Source organism: Pisolithus orientalis, assembly GCF_024613125.1.
Source record: "Pisolithus orientalis strain OTSU chromosome Unknown F5J12scaffold_4, whole genome shotgun sequence".
NCBI lineage: Eukaryota > Fungi > Basidiomycota > Agaricomycetes > Boletales > Pisolithaceae > Pisolithus > Pisolithus orientalis.
The window spans coordinates 482,419-501,525 of record NW_026260785.1 but is presented as its reverse complement, the minus strand read 5'-3'; the positions used below and the strand labels follow the sequence as shown (position 1 = coordinate 501,525).

The 19,107-nt window shown below is 51.2% G+C and overlaps 8 protein-coding genes across 8 annotated transcripts; 4 read left to right on the top strand and 4 right to left on the bottom strand.

Moving 5' to 3' along the window:
- Window positions 1-888: 888 nt before the first annotated feature.
- Window positions 889-4,607, bottom strand: F5J12DRAFT_805210 (formate--tetrahydrofolate ligase-domain-containing protein). Its single transcript, XM_051744527.1, is given in 12 exon segments — window positions 889-1,135; window positions 1,149-1,360; window positions 1,429-1,733; window positions 1,786-2,719; window positions 2,770-2,827; window positions 2,876-3,059; window positions 3,111-3,406; window positions 3,454-3,506; window positions 3,563-3,674; window positions 3,737-3,974; window positions 4,039-4,377; window positions 4,428-4,607. The coding sequence occupies 11 exon segments, from the start codon at window positions 4,577-4,579 to the stop codon at window positions 1,149-1,151; spliced, it is 2,883 nt and encodes a 960-aa protein (XP_051603446.1). The 5' UTR covers window positions 4,580-4,607; the 3' UTR covers window positions 889-1,135.
- On the top strand, window positions 4,602-5,752 carry F5J12DRAFT_805207 (GrpE-domain-containing protein). The gene is made up of 2 exons (XM_051744526.1): window positions 4,602-4,955; window positions 5,012-5,752. Exons 1-2 carry the CDS (start codon window positions 4,710-4,712, stop codon window positions 5,495-5,497), a joined length of 732 nt encoding a protein of 243 aa, XP_051603445.1. The 5' UTR covers window positions 4,602-4,709; the 3' UTR covers window positions 5,498-5,752.
- On the bottom strand, window positions 5,387-7,091 carry F5J12DRAFT_377630 (uncharacterized protein). Its single transcript, XM_051739118.1, has 4 exons — window positions 6,191-7,091; window positions 5,857-6,137; window positions 5,732-5,805; window positions 5,387-5,681 (listed from the first exon to the last, which is right to left on the bottom strand). Exons 1-4 carry the CDS (start codon window positions 7,044-7,046, stop codon window positions 5,597-5,599), a joined length of 1,296 nt encoding a protein of 431 aa, XP_051603444.1. The 5' UTR covers window positions 7,047-7,091; the 3' UTR covers window positions 5,387-5,596.
- F5J12DRAFT_377593 (uncharacterized protein) lies at window positions 7,086-8,536 on the top strand. Its single transcript, XM_051739116.1, has 4 exons — window positions 7,086-7,123; window positions 7,177-8,091; window positions 8,144-8,254; window positions 8,309-8,536. The coding sequence occupies exons 1-4, from the start codon at window positions 7,103-7,105 to the stop codon at window positions 8,507-8,509; spliced, it is 1,248 nt and encodes a 415-aa protein (XP_051603443.1). The 5' UTR covers window positions 7,086-7,102; the 3' UTR covers window positions 8,510-8,536.
- A 27-nt stretch (window positions 8,537-8,563) lies between these two features.
- Window positions 8,564-9,812, bottom strand: F5J12DRAFT_903374 (uncharacterized protein; the record flags this gene model as incomplete). Its single annotated transcript, XM_051748394.1, has 4 exons — window positions 8,564-8,977; window positions 9,047-9,327; window positions 9,380-9,705; window positions 9,790-9,812. The coding sequence occupies 4 exons, from the start codon at window positions 9,810-9,812 to the stop codon at window positions 8,564-8,566; spliced, it is 1,044 nt and encodes a 347-aa protein (XP_051603442.1).
- A 224-nt stretch (window positions 9,813-10,036) lies between these two features.
- F5J12DRAFT_959589 (ATP-dependent metallopeptidase Hfl) lies at window positions 10,037-13,262 on the top strand (the record flags this gene model as incomplete). Its single annotated transcript, XM_051749915.1, has 16 exons — window positions 10,037-10,078; window positions 10,132-10,413; window positions 10,478-10,913; window positions 10,970-11,032; window positions 11,082-11,218; window positions 11,276-11,694; window positions 11,754-11,866; window positions 11,932-12,001; window positions 12,054-12,123; window positions 12,179-12,256; window positions 12,313-12,402; window positions 12,454-12,553; window positions 12,604-12,683; window positions 12,738-12,835; window positions 12,891-12,957; window positions 13,008-13,262. 16 exons carry the CDS (start codon window positions 10,037-10,039, stop codon window positions 13,155-13,157), a joined length of 2,295 nt encoding a protein of 764 aa, XP_051603441.1. The 3' UTR covers window positions 13,158-13,262.
- Window positions 13,263-14,984: 1,722 nt separating this feature from the next.
- Window positions 14,985-15,540, top strand: F5J12DRAFT_377601 (uncharacterized protein). Its single transcript, XM_051739117.1, has 4 exons — window positions 14,985-15,107; window positions 15,181-15,335; window positions 15,392-15,419; window positions 15,477-15,540. Exons 2-4 carry the CDS (start codon window positions 15,181-15,183, stop codon window positions 15,504-15,506), a joined length of 213 nt encoding a protein of 70 aa, XP_051603440.1. The 5' UTR covers window positions 14,985-15,107; the 3' UTR covers window positions 15,507-15,540.
- A 33-nt stretch (window positions 15,541-15,573) lies between these two features.
- F5J12DRAFT_903372 (uncharacterized protein) lies at window positions 15,574-18,965 on the bottom strand (the record flags this gene model as incomplete). The annotated part of the gene is made up of 20 exons (XM_051748393.1): window positions 15,574-15,891; window positions 15,942-16,122; window positions 16,171-16,277; window positions 16,331-16,423; window positions 16,472-16,657; window positions 16,712-16,883; window positions 16,933-17,002; window positions 17,053-17,171; window positions 17,225-17,319; window positions 17,371-17,468; window positions 17,523-17,635; window positions 17,684-17,780; window positions 17,830-17,953; window positions 18,008-18,124; window positions 18,178-18,297; window positions 18,375-18,566; window positions 18,618-18,695; window positions 18,748-18,794; window positions 18,852-18,882; window positions 18,939-18,965. The coding sequence occupies 20 exons, from the start codon at window positions 18,963-18,965 to the stop codon at window positions 15,574-15,576; spliced, it is 2,385 nt and encodes a 794-aa protein (XP_051603439.1).
- Window positions 18,966-19,107: the final 142 nt, after the last annotated feature.

Sequence of the window (19,107 nt, the reverse complement as noted above, 5' to 3'; positions counted from 1 at the left end):
TGTTTGCTAGGCGTGGTGTATGGGTCGTACACATTTAGCTACCATATCCGTTGTATGGCAAGCAGTTAAATGATACCTCCTCAGACGCCTCCCCAAACTTCACATAAAGCCCCCTGGCCCATACAATGGAAGGCCAACACAGGTGGTCATCGAGCAACACGAAGTGTCTCTGCCCGACCCTGCTGCAGGGCACCGGCTTTCAGAGGTTGCAGGCATGTCATTTCCACTCCACGGAAGAGCTTTGTACCGGTGAGGACTGACACTAATGATCTTGAAGTAATAGACAAAGCTGGCATCCATCTGGGACGTGTATGCAGCTTGCTAGTTTCTCAAGCAATCTAACCTATCTTTGCATAATACATTCCACTGCTGCTGCTGGTGACTACACATTATTTTAATTCATTCTCATCTACGGACTGTACTGCTAGAACAAAATCGGGTCACACATGAGCTCCAGGATGCTAGCTACTAGCTTGTGATAACGAGTCGTGCGGAGGCGTAAGGCTCCGCAAATTTCTCAACCGTACCTTGAGGTAGACTGATGTGCTTCCGGTGGTTCACGTTCGAAGGATGCAAGTTGACGCCACAGAAACAAATGGAAGAGCACGCACATTCTCTGTGTTCTGGAAAGTAAAGACAGTGAGACGGTCGTACTGCACACGGTAACCACGGTTGGACGTGACCGTAAACCTCAAGACCACTGCTACACACGACCCTGCAGTTCCGCGGTCAGTCAGTAGGTTGTTGGACCGTCAGGATGTACTCTTTGCACGGCTCGCACCAAATGCTTGGCCATTCTCCTTTGCATACATCATGATGGCGACAAAGTCGGCTGAGCAGCAGATAGTAAGGGATGAGTGTTGGTATGAAGATGGTTTCAGTGTTTTCGGTGGTTTGCAGTCCCATTACATATACCCGAAGGACTCCAACACGTACCAGCGCATGAATTATGTATACCAGAAATCAGTTCCATGTTCAGGACCTTACTGTAATTTGTAACGCCGTGTTGATGATAGTATGTACATCACTTGTTACCCTAATGTGGAGTCTGGCGACCATCGACTGTATCAGTGAGCCCATCAGAAAAGTCCGACGACATGTCCCGTCTCCGGATCCAAACCCACTTCCCAGAACCCTGTGAAAATTTCTCATGAGTTAGCAGTACGAGAATCGGTGATAAATGATGATTGACCTGGTCTGGTTCCGAGCCCGGGCATCGTCTGCATGTCGCCGAGAATGGGGTACAAGAACCCAGCACCCGCAGACAACCTAACAGCCCGAATGGGGACTGTGAAGCCAGATGGTACATTCTTCAGTGAAGGATCATGCGAGAACGAGTATTGTGTCTTCGCCATGCAAACTAAAAAAAGTTTGGGAGAGGGAGAATAAGAATGGGATGGTTAGCTTTCGGTACAAATTATGACGCACTGGGTAAGTTCCCGTAGCCTTGGCGAGTGTATGTATCAACCTGCTTGCGAGCTAGCTCACTCAGTTCTATACCTGCGGCATGGTATATCTCTTTGCATATGGTATTAATCTTCTCTTCGATAGAAAGGTCGAGATCGTAGAGGAACTTGAAGTCAGACTCTCCTTCGCAGGCGACGACGATAGCCTCTGCAAGCGCGCGGGCGCCAGCACCACCTTCGGCCCAGTGGTTGCTGACGACGGCAGCATCAGCACCAGTAGCGAGTGCCTCCTGGCGCACAAGCTCCAACTCGGCAGGGGTATCAGATCTTTGGGACGGGATGAGGGCCAACAACGTAAGCTATACAAATGCTGTCTTACGCGAATTTATTGATTCCAACGATGACCTTGAGCCCAAACTTGCGTGAATTCTGGATATGTCTTTGCAGATTCTTGCATCCCTCCTTGAGAATGACAAGATTTTCCTTGGTATATGTATCCGCAAGTGGTTTGCCAGGTGTGACCTCAGGGCCACCACCGTGCATTTTGAGGGCACGTGTGGTAGCGACGATGACGACGGCGTCTGGCTTGAGGCCGCTTACACGGCACTTGATATCGCAGAACTTTTCCATCCCCATATCGGCACCAAATCCACCCTCTGTGAGAACATAGCCAACGTGGTCCGAAGACTCGCCAGGTTCCGTGCCCGCCAACTTGAGAGCTACCCTGTCGGCCAAAATAGAGGAATTTCCGTGTGCGATGTTGGCGAAGGGGCCGGCGTGGACAAACACCGGCGTGCCCTCGAGTGTCTGCATCAGGTTGGGCTTCACCGTGTCCTTCATCAGGACAGCCAGTGCCCCTCCGACACCAAGATCGTCTGCCGTGATTGGCTCTCCCCGTTTGCTGGTCGCCACAACCATCTTGCCTAGTCTCTCCCTCATGTCTGCGAGGTCGGTTGTCAAGGCCAACACTGCCATACATTCGCTTGCGACGGCGATGTCGAACCCGGCTTCCCGCTCGTGACCTTGTTCAGTGGGGTTGCGACCGAGCGTGACCCTACGAAGGAAACGGTCGTTGGTGTCAAGAACACGGTTCCAGGTGATGGTCTCCGGGTCAACATCTAGACGGGCAAAGCGGTTGATCTCTTCGGGCGTAAGATCGTTGGGCTTAGTTTTGTCAATGCCGAGTTTCTGCAGCCGCTTCAGCATCAACGGTGCGAACGCGCGTTTGCCCTTGTTCGAGGGAACGAGACGGCTGTACAGGGCTTTGTCGGATTGCGTGGCTTCGTGGAACATGCGAGCATCGAGGGCAGCAGCTGAACAATCGTTAGCGAACTGCTCGGCGGTCGACAACGAAGATACCTACCAAGCAAGTTATTGGCTGCGGTGACGGCGTGAATGTCCCCAGTCAAGTGCAAGTTGAACTAGAGGATTCGATCAGCGGAAGAAACTGAATGACCAGGTAATTCTACCTCATCCATAGGGATGACCTGGCTATATCCACCGCCAGCGGCACCGCCCTTGATACCGAAAGTAGGTCCTTGACTTGGTTGGCGTACACAAGCGAACGCCGAGCGTCCAAGGCGCGCACCCAAGGCTTGTGCAAGGCCGATGGTAGTGGTAGACTTGCCCTCGCCGAGAGGTGTAGGGGTAATGCTGGGACGAGGTTAGCTTTGGTATATCCGCCTCTCGATCGGAAACGCCTACCCTGAAATAACGATATACTTGCCATCCTTGCGGTGAGCCATGCGGTTCAAGACGCTGAGTTCTATCTTTGCCTTGTACTTGCCATAGCTCTCAATTTCGTCAGGAAGCAAGCCGATCTCTTGCGCGAGCTCAGTGATCGGCTTAGGTGTCTGGGCTCTAGCGATTTCGATGTCACTCGGAACCTTCTCGAGAATGTTGAGCTTGAGAGGCTTGACGGTACGGTGCTGAGCCTTCTCGAATAAGCGAACCGCGGAGGTCATGACGTTCTCCATGAGGAAAGCAACGGTCATGGGCCCCTACACCACCTGGTACGGGAGTGACTATGCGAAGCATTGGTGATGACCTCGGAGTAATTCACGTCCCCAACGAGACGTTGTCCGGATTTTTTAGACGCGTCTAACAACTCAACGGTTACTTATGGATGCTCCGTATATCAATGGATATTTGTATACCTGGGATGGAGTTGATACCGACGTCGATCACGACTGCGCCAGGTTTGATCCACGAACCCCGGACAAATTCCGGCCGACCGATGGCGACGACGAGAATATCAGCACCTTTTACCTGGAAGTTGACAAATATACGTCGGACGGTACGACGTGTAATATAAGAATCAGTATACTCACGATTTCCTCGAGGTTCTTGGTGCGACTATGGCACTGCGTGACGGTGGCGTCCCGGTTTCTCAAGAGTGCAGTCACCGGGTTTCCGACAATGTCGCTGCGACCTAGAACGACGGTATCGGCTCCAGCGATAGAGACGCCGGCGTGCTCGATAAGACGAATGACGGCCGCCGGAGTGCAGGGGACGAACAGGGGGGTGGCTGCGCGGGATGCCAAATGACCAATGTTGTACGCGTGGAAACTGAGAACGAAAGTAGCGTGTTTGTTACACGGATTCCCAGCGACGGAGAAAAGGACACACTTACCCGTCGACGTCTTTCTCAGGGGAGATAGCCTCCGTGACAGTGCGGACACCGTCAGCATCGACATGAGGACCGAGTGGGAGTTGGACGAGTATGCCGCTTATCTCTCTGTCATCGTTGAGCTTTTTAACGAGCGAGACGACTTCGTCGACAGTGGCAGACTCTGGGATGTTAATATGTCTGAATTTGATACCGACCTCCTCGGCGGCCTTTGCTTTCATGCGGACATAGACAGAAGAGTCAGGACGATCACCGGCTTGGACGATGACAAGCTGGGGTTGAAATCGAGGGTACTGGGCCTGATAAGACTTGATCTTTTGCGCGACCGCGCTGCGGATGGACCTGTTGAGGAGATTATAGTAGTGAAAAGTACCGGAGAAAGAGGGTCATACTTGGCAATGGCCGTGCCGTCGATGATCTTTGCAGATGCCATGGTGGTGGTATGAAGGGAAGAGTGAAACGCTGCCGAGCGTCCGGTTTTAATAAGATGGGCGCGAGCGCAAGATAGGACAGCAAATGTCCGACCCAGCAGCTTGATGCTCATCCAAACATGAGTCCGATGCAGTAATAATGATTGAATAGCCATAGCCGAGAATGGAACACCCATCGCTTATGTAACACCCGCTACTCCACGCAACTAGTCTTTTTTTTGTTTCGCTTTTTATTCCTCTGAAATGCACGGAGTAGGGCTTGCAAGACGTTCGCTGCTGTCGTTCAGATCGCTCGCACGCCCGTCGCGACAGGTCCTCGGCCATCCTCTCCGTTGCCTGCCGCCGGGCATCAGACACTTGTCAGACGACAAGCTGTCTGAGTCGCAGCCCGTGCAGGATGCCCAACCGCAACCGGATACGGATATCCCACCTCAGACGGTGCCGTTGGAACAGTTGAAGGCAAAGGAAGCCGAGGTGGTCGACCTCACCGTCAGTCTTCGCTCTTCTTTCTTTGCGTGTGTAGTTGACTCCACTACCTCTCCCAGAATCGACTACGGTACCTCCAGGCGGACTTTGTCAACCTTCAGCGCAATGCTGCACGCGAAAAAGAGCAACAGCGCGACTATGCCATCTCGCGTTTTGCAGGTGATCTCCTCGAGGTCGTCGACGTCCTTTCCCTTGCTCTCAAGTCCGTCCCCACGCCCCACCTAAATTCTCCCTCGTCTCCGCCTCCAAACCCTTCCGACCCTCCTACATCCCCGCAGAAATCTGCCCAGGATTACCTCGTCGAACTCCACCACGGTGTCCAAATGACCCACCGCCTTTTGCTCTCCGTCCTTGGTACATACGGTGTCAAATCGTTCGACCCCACGGGCGAAAAGTTTGACCCGAACCGACACGAAGCACTTTACCAAGCACCCATACCTGAGAAGGAGCCGGGGACTGTAATAGATTGCCAAAAGATCGGTTTCATGATCAAGGACCGGTTATTACGTGCAGCCCAAGTCGGGGTTGCCCAGGATACGTCATGATACATTATTCTTGCGGTTAGGATGGCTTCTCATGTGGGGGGTTGGTACGACCACGCACGCATCACCATCACGATAACATTATATTCTAGCATATCTAATTCATCGAATCTCGACTCTGAACTGCTCCTGGAGGCGCGACGTGACCTGGGCATGGAGTTCGTTCGTCTCGTCATTGGATAGTGACCTGACCCATATAAGCTGGTTGAGGTAATGATCAAATGGGGGTGACGATACCTATCCATGGAACGATAATTTATTCGATAGCAGATGCTCTTCCTTTTTGACTTGGGGTGCTCGTAAGTGTCGGTCTGTTTGCGTATCAGCATCATGCGTTAGCCCCACAATCCGAGTCGGCTCACTATCTTGACGTTTTCCACAATATCACCTGCAACATCTCTCACGAGGTCACAGAAATCGTTATCGTGAAGCGTGATATCAGTCGGCAACCAGAAACTAACGTCTTTGAAGCAAGTCGGGTATTTCGAATATGGTCTGAAAGTATTGATTTCGCCCTGCTTGAACTGAGATAAGAATCGGGGATCCTGAGACCAGAACAAGCGTATATCCGGTATGGAGTAAAGCACCATAGCTATCCGCTCCAGACCTAGGCCGAATGCCCAGCCTAGCTTGTTTGGGACGTCTGAAAACGAGTGAGAATGGGAAAGAGGGCAGCGTCATCGGTCGACCACTCACTGGAGTTGTCTAGCGTGGCCTGGTGAATGACACCACAACCCAGGATCTCTAGCCATTTTCCACGAAAAAAGACTTCGACTTCGAAGCTCGGTGTCGTCCAAGGGAACGTGGCCTCGATCCACCGTACGCGAAGGGGCTCGCCTTCGGCCTGCTTCCCACCAAAGAGACGGAGAATGAGACTGTTCAGGGACAGTTTCAGGTTCTTCGCGATGAGTTCGGTGTGCTTGGGGTCGTGGGCCGGTTGACACGGGTTGGTGGGGGACAGATGAGGAACATCTTCAATGAGAATGGGGGAGCGACGCAGGTGATCCTCGAGTCGCGCGTTATCGTCTTGTATTTCTTGCATGCCAGCTGCGTCTGCGGAGACGATTCTGCAGCCTTCGGTCTGGTGAAACACGGGATAGTGTGATGCATCGATTTCGTCGCGACGGTACACGTCTGCAGTGAGGAGCCATGTTGTCTCGCCACGAGAAAAGACGTCTACCTCGTGTGCAGAGGTGTGTGTGCGCAGCATGAGATCTTTGTTGATGTAGTAGCTGTCTGTGACGGAGCGACCTGGGTGGTCAGGTGGGAAGGAAAGCAGATCGAAGTTCTGGTATGGGGTGACGAGGGGCGAGACGGAGGACAGATGGGCGTACGCAGGGAAGTGCGACTCGACGAGCGAGCGCAGCGTCGACAGTGGGTGGGCTGGCTGCGTGTGCAGCTGCACGGACAGCTTGGACAGAATGGTCGGCGAGACGTTGGTCATCGCATCCGTTGGGTAGTCCTTTCCCAACACATTCACAGTTCCATACGTCCTCCACGACGTCCACGTCCCCGCTGGTCTGCACCGACCCAGCCAACGCAGAATTGCCATCCGACTAATACAGAGACAAGTGGGTATGGGTTGATCACGTGCCCGACCAGTCCATCATGTCCCCCACCACCACTCAGGTATTCATTAGTTACAGGACTTTGGCCCACTCACAACTTATTTACGACCATAGCCGTCTGTGACCAAACGTAGGTCCGCTGCAAAGCGTCACATCGTCTCGTCGACGGACGAGGAGGCAGATGATACGCGCTTCCAGCCGTCCACAGGCAAGCGTGCTCGCACAGCCGAAACCGACGACTCACAGGTGGACATCGTTGACACCCCAACGGAGGAAAGTCGTTTCCTTCCCGATGGCACATCCCCTTTATCACATCCCACTCGGCCCAAGAAGAACACGAAAAAATCTGCACCCAAACCGAAACAACACGTTGTGCACTCAGACGACGACGGCGACTTCGGTGCTGATGCGAATATCGAGGATAATCCGGTCGACATCGATTTTCTGTCCTCAGACTTAGATGACGATAACCTCGAGGTCGATTCTACATCTAAACGCGGCAGAACGAAGGCAACCTCCTCGAAGAACACAGCTGCAAAGGGCAAGCTGGGGCCACCGAAGAGCGCAAAGGGCAAGACCCACAAAGAGAAAGAGATTTTCATCAAGGATGAACGTAAATTGCTTGCTCTTCCGTCCTCCACACCCAGGGCATCTACCGCCACAACTCACACTGAAACAACTACTCAAGAAGAACCGGCCTCCGTCGTACCTTCGGCTTCCTCTAAATCCGTGCCAGATACTACCGCAACCCAAGGCGCCACCGAAAAAGACGCTGCAAACCCACCCGTCCCGAAGAGACGCAAGCTCCCGACCATAACCAAGACAAGACAGCCAGGTGCTGTTGGAACCACCCCCACGCCTAGCAATCCCACCACTACAACCAAGCCATCTGGTCCTCTCCCCCCGTCAACCGGTGATTCGGTGAAGCCCCCATTACCAAGCATTCAGCAACGAAAGACAGCTCTTTCGGGGACGCAGGACTTTGACCTACGTCAACCTAACATTTATGCGGAATTGTTCAAACCAGGTGTAGGTGTAAATTTAGACAGGACCGTCCATTCCATAACTCACTCAGTAGCAGGGGGCCAGCGCGCCTGGGTCAAGTTTGACTCGACGAGAGAAGGAAGAAGAGCGACGAAAAGAGTTAAACCGGATGAGGGACGAAGCACGAGCCAAGCGTGCAGAAGAAGCGGTATGTCAACCATGACTCGTGCAGTAGATCCAAATGAATGAGCATCTCCCATAGAAAATCACTTTCGATCTCCAAGCACAGGCAGAGAAGATTGCGCGCTTTGAACGCCGGCTGCGTGGGGAAAATAGCAGCGCTCTCCATCCAAACTTTCTCGCTGCCAAATTCAGGGACGAATGGGAGATGGAGAGACGTCGACGGCGAGACGATCGAGGGACGTCTAGAGATGAGGGAGACACTCACTCCGTTGCTCATTGATTTTTTTGTACAGTCATGGATTAGCGTAGTTAATAGACATCCGTCCGTGTCATGTTATCCGTCTGACGGCGAGATGAAGTTGGCCGATAACCTTGATATTTGATCGAAACAAGTATCGAACCACTTCTTGCCGACACTCCTCGAAGATTTTGGCGAGAGACTATCCTGAACGCTGAGCTGCTTTACTTGTGCATCTAGTCCATCGTCGACAGGGAAAAACGCCTGAAGCCGAGTGCACAGCGCAGCGACAACCATCATCAAGGCAGCCACTTCCTTACAGACAGAGTCAGGGTCTTGCGGGGAATAGAGGGTAGCGACGAGTTCGTCGGAAGCTTCTAGCAGAGAATGCGACTGTTCGAGGAGAGAATCGTACGCGACGTTGGAGACAGGAACGGTGCATGTCGATGATATCACGTCCAAAAAAACGCGTTTGTGCAGGAGAGTAGTCAGCCGCAAGATGGGGTATACCTGACAGACAAAACGAGGCAGGGCTTAACCGTCGCCATTAGACAACCGTGAAGAGAGAGAGCACTGTACACTTTTAGCACGTGAGAGTTCATCCTTGCTCAGACTGGTATTTGTTCCGAGACCCAATTCGTCCCATCCGTCGTCAAAGTCATCCTCTTCCGCCGGGTGATTTGCATCATCCCGCTCTGCTTCTTCAATCATGCGAGAGACCTCTGCGAGGCCATCTTCGAGGGTTGCCTTATCGACTGACCAGTGCTGTCGGACCGCCGATCGGTTATCGTTGGGTATACCATTCGGCCCCTGAGCCGTCGTGATCAGATCATGCAGCGCCGCTGTCCTGGCGAGATACTCTTCCCCCGTCGTTCCGCTGGTCGAGGGCAGATCACGAGCAGCCAAGTCAACTGAAGGTCTGGACGAGGTCTCGCAAGGATTCTAGAATGCCTTTGACCAGATTCGTCGTATCTTTGATGAAGGTTGCACCGTACTGGACCTCATTCAGTAGACTGACGCAGTAGACTACTCCCGATGCATGTTTCGCGAGATCTTGCAGGAGAGGCAGAGAAGCCGAGTATGTCGGAGACGACGGGTTCAACGCTAGCGACAGCTTCGTCGATAAGTTGTAGATGAGCGAAAGGAGCGAGTGCAAGTCCTTGCAAATAACCGACAGAGCAGATGTCTCCGGATTTGATCGCTCGCGGTCCCGCTCATCAAGCGCCGTCAGAGCGGTGCTACACGTCTGCGAAACAAACGTCAATGCGACTTATGGCTAGAACGTTGTTTGAGTTCTGGGGTCTGGCAAGGCTCTGTGATACTCGCCTTTTTGCTTGTCGCTCATCGTGGCCAGGGCGATGAGTCTGCTTACATAACCAAGTCCTGTTATTTTCGCAACTCCCGTTCAAGTCAGCTGCCCTTCCTCAGGTCAGTCTACCTAATAACACTCGTTAGATCGTCCAAGTGCATGTCCGTGCACTTGCTGGTAGGATTTTCCCACTCTATTCGTACTCATCCTATCTGACAATTAAACCCGGACCTAAAGTTCGCCAGTACGCTCCGCGCTCAATGGCGCGCGGCAGCAACTCCAACACCAATTCTCCGCTCCTTGTCTACATCCCACGGCAGGGCAGTCCTTAATCTCAGGCCTACAACGCTCGCAGCACTCGCGTTCGTCTGCTGCTGCAATATCATCATCTAGACTTAATATTCCACCGTTGACGCAACCATGCATTCGCCGATCTCTGTCGTGGTTCACCTGGTCGAAACCGACCGCTACGCCGTCCCCAGATACCGTCGCAGAGATTGCGCGCCTCGAGGCAGAGGCTAATACAGACCCGAACAACGTTCAAGCGCACGAAGAGCTCTTTCGTGCTCTGGCGGCGACCAAGACAAAAGCCGGGTATGACCTCATCATGAGTCGGTGGGAACGAATGTGTGAAGCCGTGAGTCTTTCGACTCGATACAATAAGCGAAATACGATATACCTCATACTTACATGAGACGCAGAATCCAGGGTCGCCGTTGATCGACTCCGACACATCCTTTCGATTATATCTTCTTGCACTGGTGGAATCTGGTCTCCAATCGTCCGTAAACCTTGCCATCCGGAGGAGGGACTCCATCCTGGGTGCTGCACAAGCAGCAGCAGCCTCTTCTAGTAATGACTCAAACGTTGCCTCGGATACCTCTCCAGCTTCTCCGGACCAACACGAGCCCGCACCTGCACAAGCCGACCAGCCATCTCCATCTACACCGCCGACCGGATCCCCAACACTGCAAACTCGAAGCCAGATGATAGCCTCCGAACTACTTGCGAATCGAACGAAGTCGTTTGCCGAATCTTCTACACAAACTGCTAGTCCGGCAATGGCGGGTCTAATCGAGGCATTGAGCAAAGGCGGTGGTCGCAGTAATAGTCCAATCCACGTTACTCTCAGCGAACGTGAGTGCGAAGGACTCTTCCCATGATTATCTCCCTAATCTAGATTTTCAAATCAGCCAAAGGATCCGTCGTTTTGCGACTTGTTAGATTCTTGGTGTTGACGGCAATGTCAGGCTTCTGTAAGCAATCACACCCTACTGTCCCTCGCGCTAATCTTTTTCTGTCTAGTTATCTTGGTCGTTCTTTCCGTTCTTTTGGAGAACTCCGGTTTGATGAAAACTGTACCACGCCAAGCGGAGTTTGAGCCCCTCCAGCAAAAGACCGTCAAATTCAGTGACGTGCATGGCGTTGATGAGGTCAAACAGGTACGATCTGTTTACCCCGCCCAAAGAACCCATTCTTGATCCGTCATGTTTGATCAGGAACTTGCTGACGTAGTCGCATTCTTGAAAGATCCGACCACGTTTGCCAGTCTTGGTGGTAAGCTCCCCAAAGGCATTCTGCTCACAGGGCCCCCTGGTACCGGAAAGACGATGCTGGCAAGAGCCATTGCTGGAGAAGCTGGCGTCCCGTTCTTCTTCTCTTCAGGGTCCGAGTTCGAGGAGATGTTTGTGGGCGTTGGGGCGAAACGCGTTAGAGAGCTATTCGCTACCGCACGCAAGAGACAGCCTGCCATAATTTTCATTGACGAACTGGATGCTGTGGGGGGGAAAAGATCACAGCGCGATCAGCACTATATGAAACAAACCCTGAACCAGCTTTTAGTGGAGATGGACGGGTTTCAACAATCTGAGGGTGTTATCGTCATTGCAGCTACCAACTTTCCGGAAAGCCTAGATCCGTTTGTAACACTCCCAAACAACCCTATACCGGATAACTAACGAAGAAATATTGTCACAGTGCTCTCACGCGCCCTGGGCGCTTTGATCGGCACATAGCTGTTCCCCTCCCTGATATCCGTGGTCGGGTGCAGCTCCTTACGCACTTCATGAGGGATGTCGTCACTAGCAAATGTATGCGTGTTCGCTACTTTCGTTCTCCAAAACACGCTGCTCATGGATAACACGTCCCATTGCAGCTGTCGATCCTATGGTCGTTGCGAGAGGAACACCCGGGTTCTCTGGGGCAGAGCTCCAAAACATGGTCAAGTCAGTCTGAAGTTAGATCACCTCCTGAAACCCCCGACTAACGGGTATCCAGTCAAGCAGCAATTCAGGCGTCTAAGGAAGGATGTAAGGAGATTACCCTCAAACATTTTGAGTGGGCAAAGGTAAGTTTGTACCCGGTAACACCCCACGAGGCGACCCTATCTAGCCGTTTCACAGGACCGCATTATTTTGGGAGCTGAGCGGAAGAGTGCATACATCGATGAGAAAAGCAAACTGCTGACAGCTTATCATGAGGTGCAGTTTTCGAATCCTTTCACCATGGAGATACGGGGATCTCACCTCGGAAATAGGGTGGGCATGCCCTGGCTGCGCTGTACACGGAAGGCGCCATGCCTTTGCACAAGGTTACCTGTGTTCCACGCGGTCATGCCTTGGGCGTCGTACGTATGAAACTCGATGACTTATAACCGTTATTAATGGATGTCTTTCAGACGTCTCAGTTGCCAGAAAATGATATGTTCTCTGTCACACAGACCGAATACAAGGCAATCATTGATGTATGTATGGGTGGGAGAGTAGCGGAGAACTTGAGTAAGTCCGCACGTTTTGCTTCGCGACAGCTAGTTGATGTCGTTGCCAAGTTTATGGAGAGGGTGGCTTGACGAGTGGTGCGTCGAGTGATCTCCAGAAAGCCACGCGGACTGCGACGATGATGGTCAAGGTAAGCTCACCACGACGGTATCAGTACTGGGTTCTTTTGGCAACTCCCGTGCAGAGATGGGGATTCTCGGAGAAGGTTGGCCCTGTATACTATGGGTCAGAAAACGGTATGAGTCCTGCGACGAGAGACAAGATCGACACAGAAATCCGCAGGTGAGCTGGCATGTGTCACTACGGCTACCGTGGATATCTCACCAGAATATTCTAGCATACTGCAGTTGGCCGAGGTACGTGTGATACGGCTCTTGGAAGAGAGGAAGGAGGAGTTACATCGGGTATGGAAATCTCAATTATTACTTCAGCACCTACTCATCTGCTTGGATAGCTTGCCCATGCCTTGGTTGAGCACGAGACTCTCACAGCAGACGAAGTGAGGAAGGTAATCAAGGGTGAGCCAATACGGAAAGTTGAGGAAAAAGTATCGTCGTCGGTCGTTTCTCAGGAAGCGACGGAACCCTTACCTATACCTTCGTGAAGGGGTTCATGGAACGTTTAGATAGTAGATGCTGGTTGCACTGAAGGAGGCATACATGTAATGCATCAATAATAATATAACTACTTACCTGGTGGCAGGTGAAAAATGTGCTACTCCCTTCGACAGGTCATAGATACTTTGTAAGAAGGGTTCCTCACTCAATATTTCCGATCTGCCAAGGTCATCGTCAAAATTACTGATACATACCATGCCGTCATTTGATCTGCTGCGGCACCGCTCGCAGGGTATGGCGTGTGAGATACATATCAGCGGTGCTCATCATGATGAGAACAATCCATTCCATTTCGCCTCAAGCCTTGATTGGCGTCATGGATGACATGACAAAAAATTAGGCTCCGTTATGTCATCAACCTGATCAAGGAAGTGCATGTACCCCTAAGACGGCAAGATTGGACATAGACAAACGAAGGGACTCCGAGTGGTCGCTTCAGAGGTGTTCAGAGGGAGAGCCATGGGAAGGAGAACAATAATGGGGCCAACAAATTCAGGGCGGACAACTTCCCAAGAAACGGGCGTTTTAGCCGGTGGAACGTTAGCGATTGGGCGGAGGTACCCTAATTCGACCTGTAAGACGATGCATCGGGGGTCCTCAATTTGACCTTTGATGTTAATTACACTCACGACCAAGCGAGATGCTCGAGCAGGCCATGCCTTGCTCGGAGCGGATGGATCTATTCATGATGTCATCACCACAGTCCAGAAATGTCAGTGGTGGACCAAGAGTTTGAACCGAAATGAAATCTCCCCTGATGGCGGGTTGCCGCAGCACTAGTCTTCACATGAGAGGTGGGTGTTCGAGACCGAGTAAAACCGTAAACTTTCCCTAATGAACACATGCCATCCTGTCATCATTGCTAATAAGATAACTTGATTTTCCCCTGGCTTTGCTCTGGTTTGGCTTTGTGATCGCTTTGCAATGTTATGTAAAAGCAACCACTTATTCTGTAGGATGTGATGGATCGGGGCTCGAAATTGTTCGGTGGGTCCAAGTGGTTTAAAGAAGGAAGAGAAAACTGACACGCGTACGCTGAGGATGAGATGTTCCTTTCGAAGGCTTGATATGTCAGTAAAAATACTTGAAAACCGTCGGTAGAGCAGCGGCGTACTGATTTGTTGATCTTGACACGAGGTACCTTCTGAGAAATTTACACGGACAGGTCACGAATTCCTCACCATGCGGACTGATCAGCGTAAACTGGATGTAGAGAAGCCATGCTCGGAAGCACTTAATAATCGTGACGGTCGTCAAACAGCTCCAATGAAACGAAGGGAGCTAGTCCACTGGGTGAGAAGGACAGTGGCAGCGTGACAGCCACGAACAGAAGACAGGGGAGACTTGATATATACGATCGTGGTTTTGCAGGGAAGCAGATAACGCTTTGCCCAATCTTTCGCCTGATAACAGCCGTTACGAGGGAAGACGAAAGTGTACCTTGTGCGCCAGAGAGTGGGGTGGGTGTTTCCTTTCTCGAGGGCCGGGCTCGGGTTGATGGAAGTGAGACCCTGAGACGAGCCACCTACATATGTACGCCTGCGGTGACCACACGTCAAAGAGGACGTACATGACAGCGTCTGGTATGGTCACGCGGACAGATACCCGCAAAGCGCCGTCACGTATTCGTACAGGCTCTTGTACTTTTTGCGATAATGGATTTTCCGTGAACAAAATTGGGAGTTGGTAAATGGGACGTATGTAATATGGGATTAGAATAGGCAGGATATTATTCGGGTTAAAAAGGCGTGAGGGGTGAGACCTTGAGGCGGTGAGAGGGACGCAGGCCTTGCCATTCTTCGTGCACCGAGGTCGACAACGAGGACATCGTTGCGGAAGCTTCGTCTTTTAAACGCGGGTTCAAGTAACTGATCGACGAGGCAGTGCCAAGGGGAATTTATATTATCATCATCATCACGCGTGCTGCCCACTTGATCGTCAGTACTCCCTTTCCTCCTACCTCCGCCGAGATGGGCTCGCCCGACAGTTTACTGATATAGTACTTCCAAGATGTGCCACCGTCTACTCAGATTCGTAAAACACACCGCATGCGGTCATAATTCCTTCCAAAACGACTCCGTGATCGACTGTCGGTCTAGCGACTGCAAGATCAGCAGCCATCATCGATCACCCTGCAACCCTTGTATTTGCCGCAGATACTACGGGTGCGTTGCTCTCCCCAGTCGCATGCACATATACCTATTACCCCGTACTGCGATAGGCAACCCCAACGACTAATCACCCGAGAAGTGAGTCCCATGATACTCCGACGCCGAATGTTCCTTTGATCCGCTCCGTCCGCGCAGGTTCCCGACAAGTGTCCGCAATGTAAATAATGCAATCGACGGCTTCATTACTGCGTTGTACACCATCACATCTACCTGCACGAGATAGATATCCATCTCATACATCGAGATCGACTAGCATGTCGTCGTCGATCCCGCCATCCCCATACTCTTCCATATCTTCATCACTCTTATGTACTTCTTGTTGCGTCGATATCATCGCTTGCTCTTTCTGTTTCGCCTGTGCCTTCTCCACATCTTCCAGCGTCCACAGCGACACACCTGTTTGGTTTTCGTTTGGATTCTGTGAAATCGTCCGCATAAATAATTTTGACAGAGTCACTGCCATATCCGTTGACAGATTAGATGCCACCTCCGTAATGTACTGATTTATCCACCGAGGTAACTTTGCCCGCTTGTCCGCCCTGGCGAACCGCTAAAATCATTTTAACCACCGCAAGCATCTCGACACCGAGGACGACATACCTTGTCAGCGAAAACCATCAATCCCCAGTCGGTTTTCCCCCGCAGTACACGCCCAACACACTGGGCGGCATTCCGCATAGCGTCGAAGCCGAGGAACTCTGACTCTCGTATCCGGTAAGCGTCTCGCAAGTACTCAAGCCGCGCCTTTAGAATGCGGCTCTCAGTATATTGGTAAGGAACGCTGTTATAAATTCAGTTGATTGCTGAATTCCACACTGTTTTCACCTGCCCAAACATAATGACTGCTCGACCATAATTGTGATCGAAGTCGATTCCTTCGGACACCTTGCCACGCGCGACGGACAATAGGACGGCACCTCGGCCGTTGTCGCATGCCTTGGGAAACTAGTTTGTAAAATAGGTTTGATGCGCACCCATATCAGACTCACCCGGCGGTAATTCTCGAGTGCTATACTCGTTTCGTTCGCGTCTGGTGTCTCCACGAAAATAAGTTTGTTTTTCCACACTTCGTTCAAAATCCCCTGTGCAAGGCGGTCAGCTGTCATGAAGGCAACGCTAAAATTGGTTACCATATCGTTCCACGCTGCAACTATCGATTCCATATATAAATAACTAGGGAAGAACGCGACAATCCCGTCGGGCACGATTTTGCTGTATTCAACGAGAATGCTACCAAAATTCCTGACCACGGCCGGGTCATTTCGCACTTCGAATCGCGAGCTGATGGCAACTTGATCACTGCCACGGGTAATAACCTAGATAAGGCCCGTTTCGAGTTAGCTGCGGTTGGGGCACAACGAATCACACACCAGTGGCAAAAAGCAATTACGTGTCAAGGTCATGGGGTACGTTTCTTGGACAACAGGAGTAAATTGGAGCATTTTGGGGTACATATCCAGTGGGGAAATCGTTCCAGACGTGATAACGACGCTGCTGAAGCGTTCAAACACCGGCTTTATCGCGATTGACGGATCAAGGCATCTTCAAGTACAAATCAGACAACAAAGATCTATACAAGTGGCACACTGACGTAAGATGGAAGACCGGGTTTGGGACAGTTGCATTATCAGTTTCAAAAGGTTCGAGTATAAGCAGGAAACCTACTTAGACATTAATGGTTAGACACAGTACAAGGCGCTGCAATACTTACCCTTGTCGTAACTCGCTACGAGAGTGGCAAAACTAGCGACTTTTTGCAGTGCGGAGTGCTCGTCGAGCCGACTGAGATCCAATGTCCTGATGAGGGATTGAAGGCGCTCCGCACAGAAACTGAATGCACCTCGTAAGCCACTGCGATAGTGGGTAATTCATATCAGTCTTACCGTAAAGGTCGCCTTTCGATGTATGTAATGTCCTTGAGGTGTTGCAGAAACGAAACGGGTGTTTCCGCCACAACATGCAACACACGCATTCGAGTCTGCTCGGGTCCGTCAGTCACACAGCGTGACATCTACTGATGCATACGTGCTTTGAGATACTCTACGAAACGCTTGAGAAATGCGACGAAATGCTCTGCCTTCCGGATATTGCCGGGAATTGCCTCTTTCACCAGGTCGTCAGGTAGCACTAGATATCGCAATGGTAAGGTGGAAGCAATGTCATCTCACGGACGTCACTTGCCAGCGTTCGTCATGAATGCATCCTCCTCAGTGGTCTCGGTTATGGAATCTTGCAAACCCTCGACCAGTTTCGCATATTCGTCCTGTAGTTTAGCGGCATCGGTCTTCTTAATCCTACAGATCGTGAGACGATACTCGCTGTATGCAATGATGGTGACGCACTCCTCGATCCTTTCCCCTAGCTTAGCTACACTTCGCGCAGCAGAGTCAAGATTTGGTCGAGTGAGGTCTATGCTAAGCGATTCTATGCACACATTGTCTGAGTGGGGGACGGTTAGCATTGTCCAAATGTAGGCACGAGATAATACCAATGTTGTGTGCCTCATCAAATACGACAATGGCATCCTTCGAAAGTTCTTTCGAAACTTGTTCAGCCACCTTAGGATCCAACAAGTAATGAAAAGAATATATGATCACGTCGACAAAGGGCATCTGTACACTTAGTGAACACCTTCGTGCTCGATTTATGAGATCCTTCCTGCTCACCATTCTTCGAATCGTGAAGTAGGGACAAGTGGTATGATCTCGCCCATACTGCAAGACATCGGCGAGTGTCCATATCCCTGAGGGAATAAGATTTCCTGCTTCATAATCCTCCAAATTCTGTACAGGTTTAATACTTCTATACTATAAGACGATTCTTATGCAAAACCCACCTCGTGCCACTGACAAAGTTCAACAGAACCAGGATTCGCGCGCCCCTTGGAACAAGCAGCAGTGTTGGTTAAATCCCGACATCGAGCGTCGACAACTTTGCCTTTCTTCTCTTTTGAGACCTAGCAACCAAACGCCAACTCAGCTCAGGGAACAGAAGGTAGCGATTGGAATGTAAAAATTGTGTGACTACACATACCTCTGGGTGGATGCACAGGTTCTTTCGACTAGTCAAGCCAATACCAGTGAATCTCTCCTCCTTCAGCTTCTCCTCTGGCGTTTCCGTACATTGCACGCGATACTTCATCAGGCGTTTTAGCTCGGTCAAAGCCTTTTCAATTTCGGGCACCGTTCGCGAGCAGTATATGAGTTTCCGCTTGGTTGCATGAAACTGTGGTTTTCCGTCGTAAATGAAATGAAATTGAAGTCAAACAACCTAGACCTGCTGGTACGACACAATCAAGGACAACAGCGAAACAGTCTTCCCCGTTCCCGAAGGCATCTCGAGGACGCAGTGCCCCTGTAGGAGACGCGTAAGTTTAGTGTCAACCTTGTCAGTAGCAGAGACAAACAGTTGCATCGAGCGTCCTCTTAAGGTCACACATGTAGGCAAACTGTTCTTTCGGATGGTTCAGAACGTCGAAATGGGCTACCATTGGCCCCACCAAAGACCTACCAGGATATATCCTGTCATAAGGAAAGATGATCTGTGAAGCTCGCACCTCGCATCCTAGTTGCGAATGTCTATAAGAGGGGTACGCACGGGAAGATTGTCTATGAAAAACTTCATGGCCTTCGACTGTTTGAGAGACGAGTGTGCCGGACAGTCGACAGAGGAGACGAAGTGCAGAGTCCAGCCATGTGACATAATAAGGTGCGTGACTGGAACACGTTTACTAAGCACATAACCTGCCGATACAGACGAGACGAGG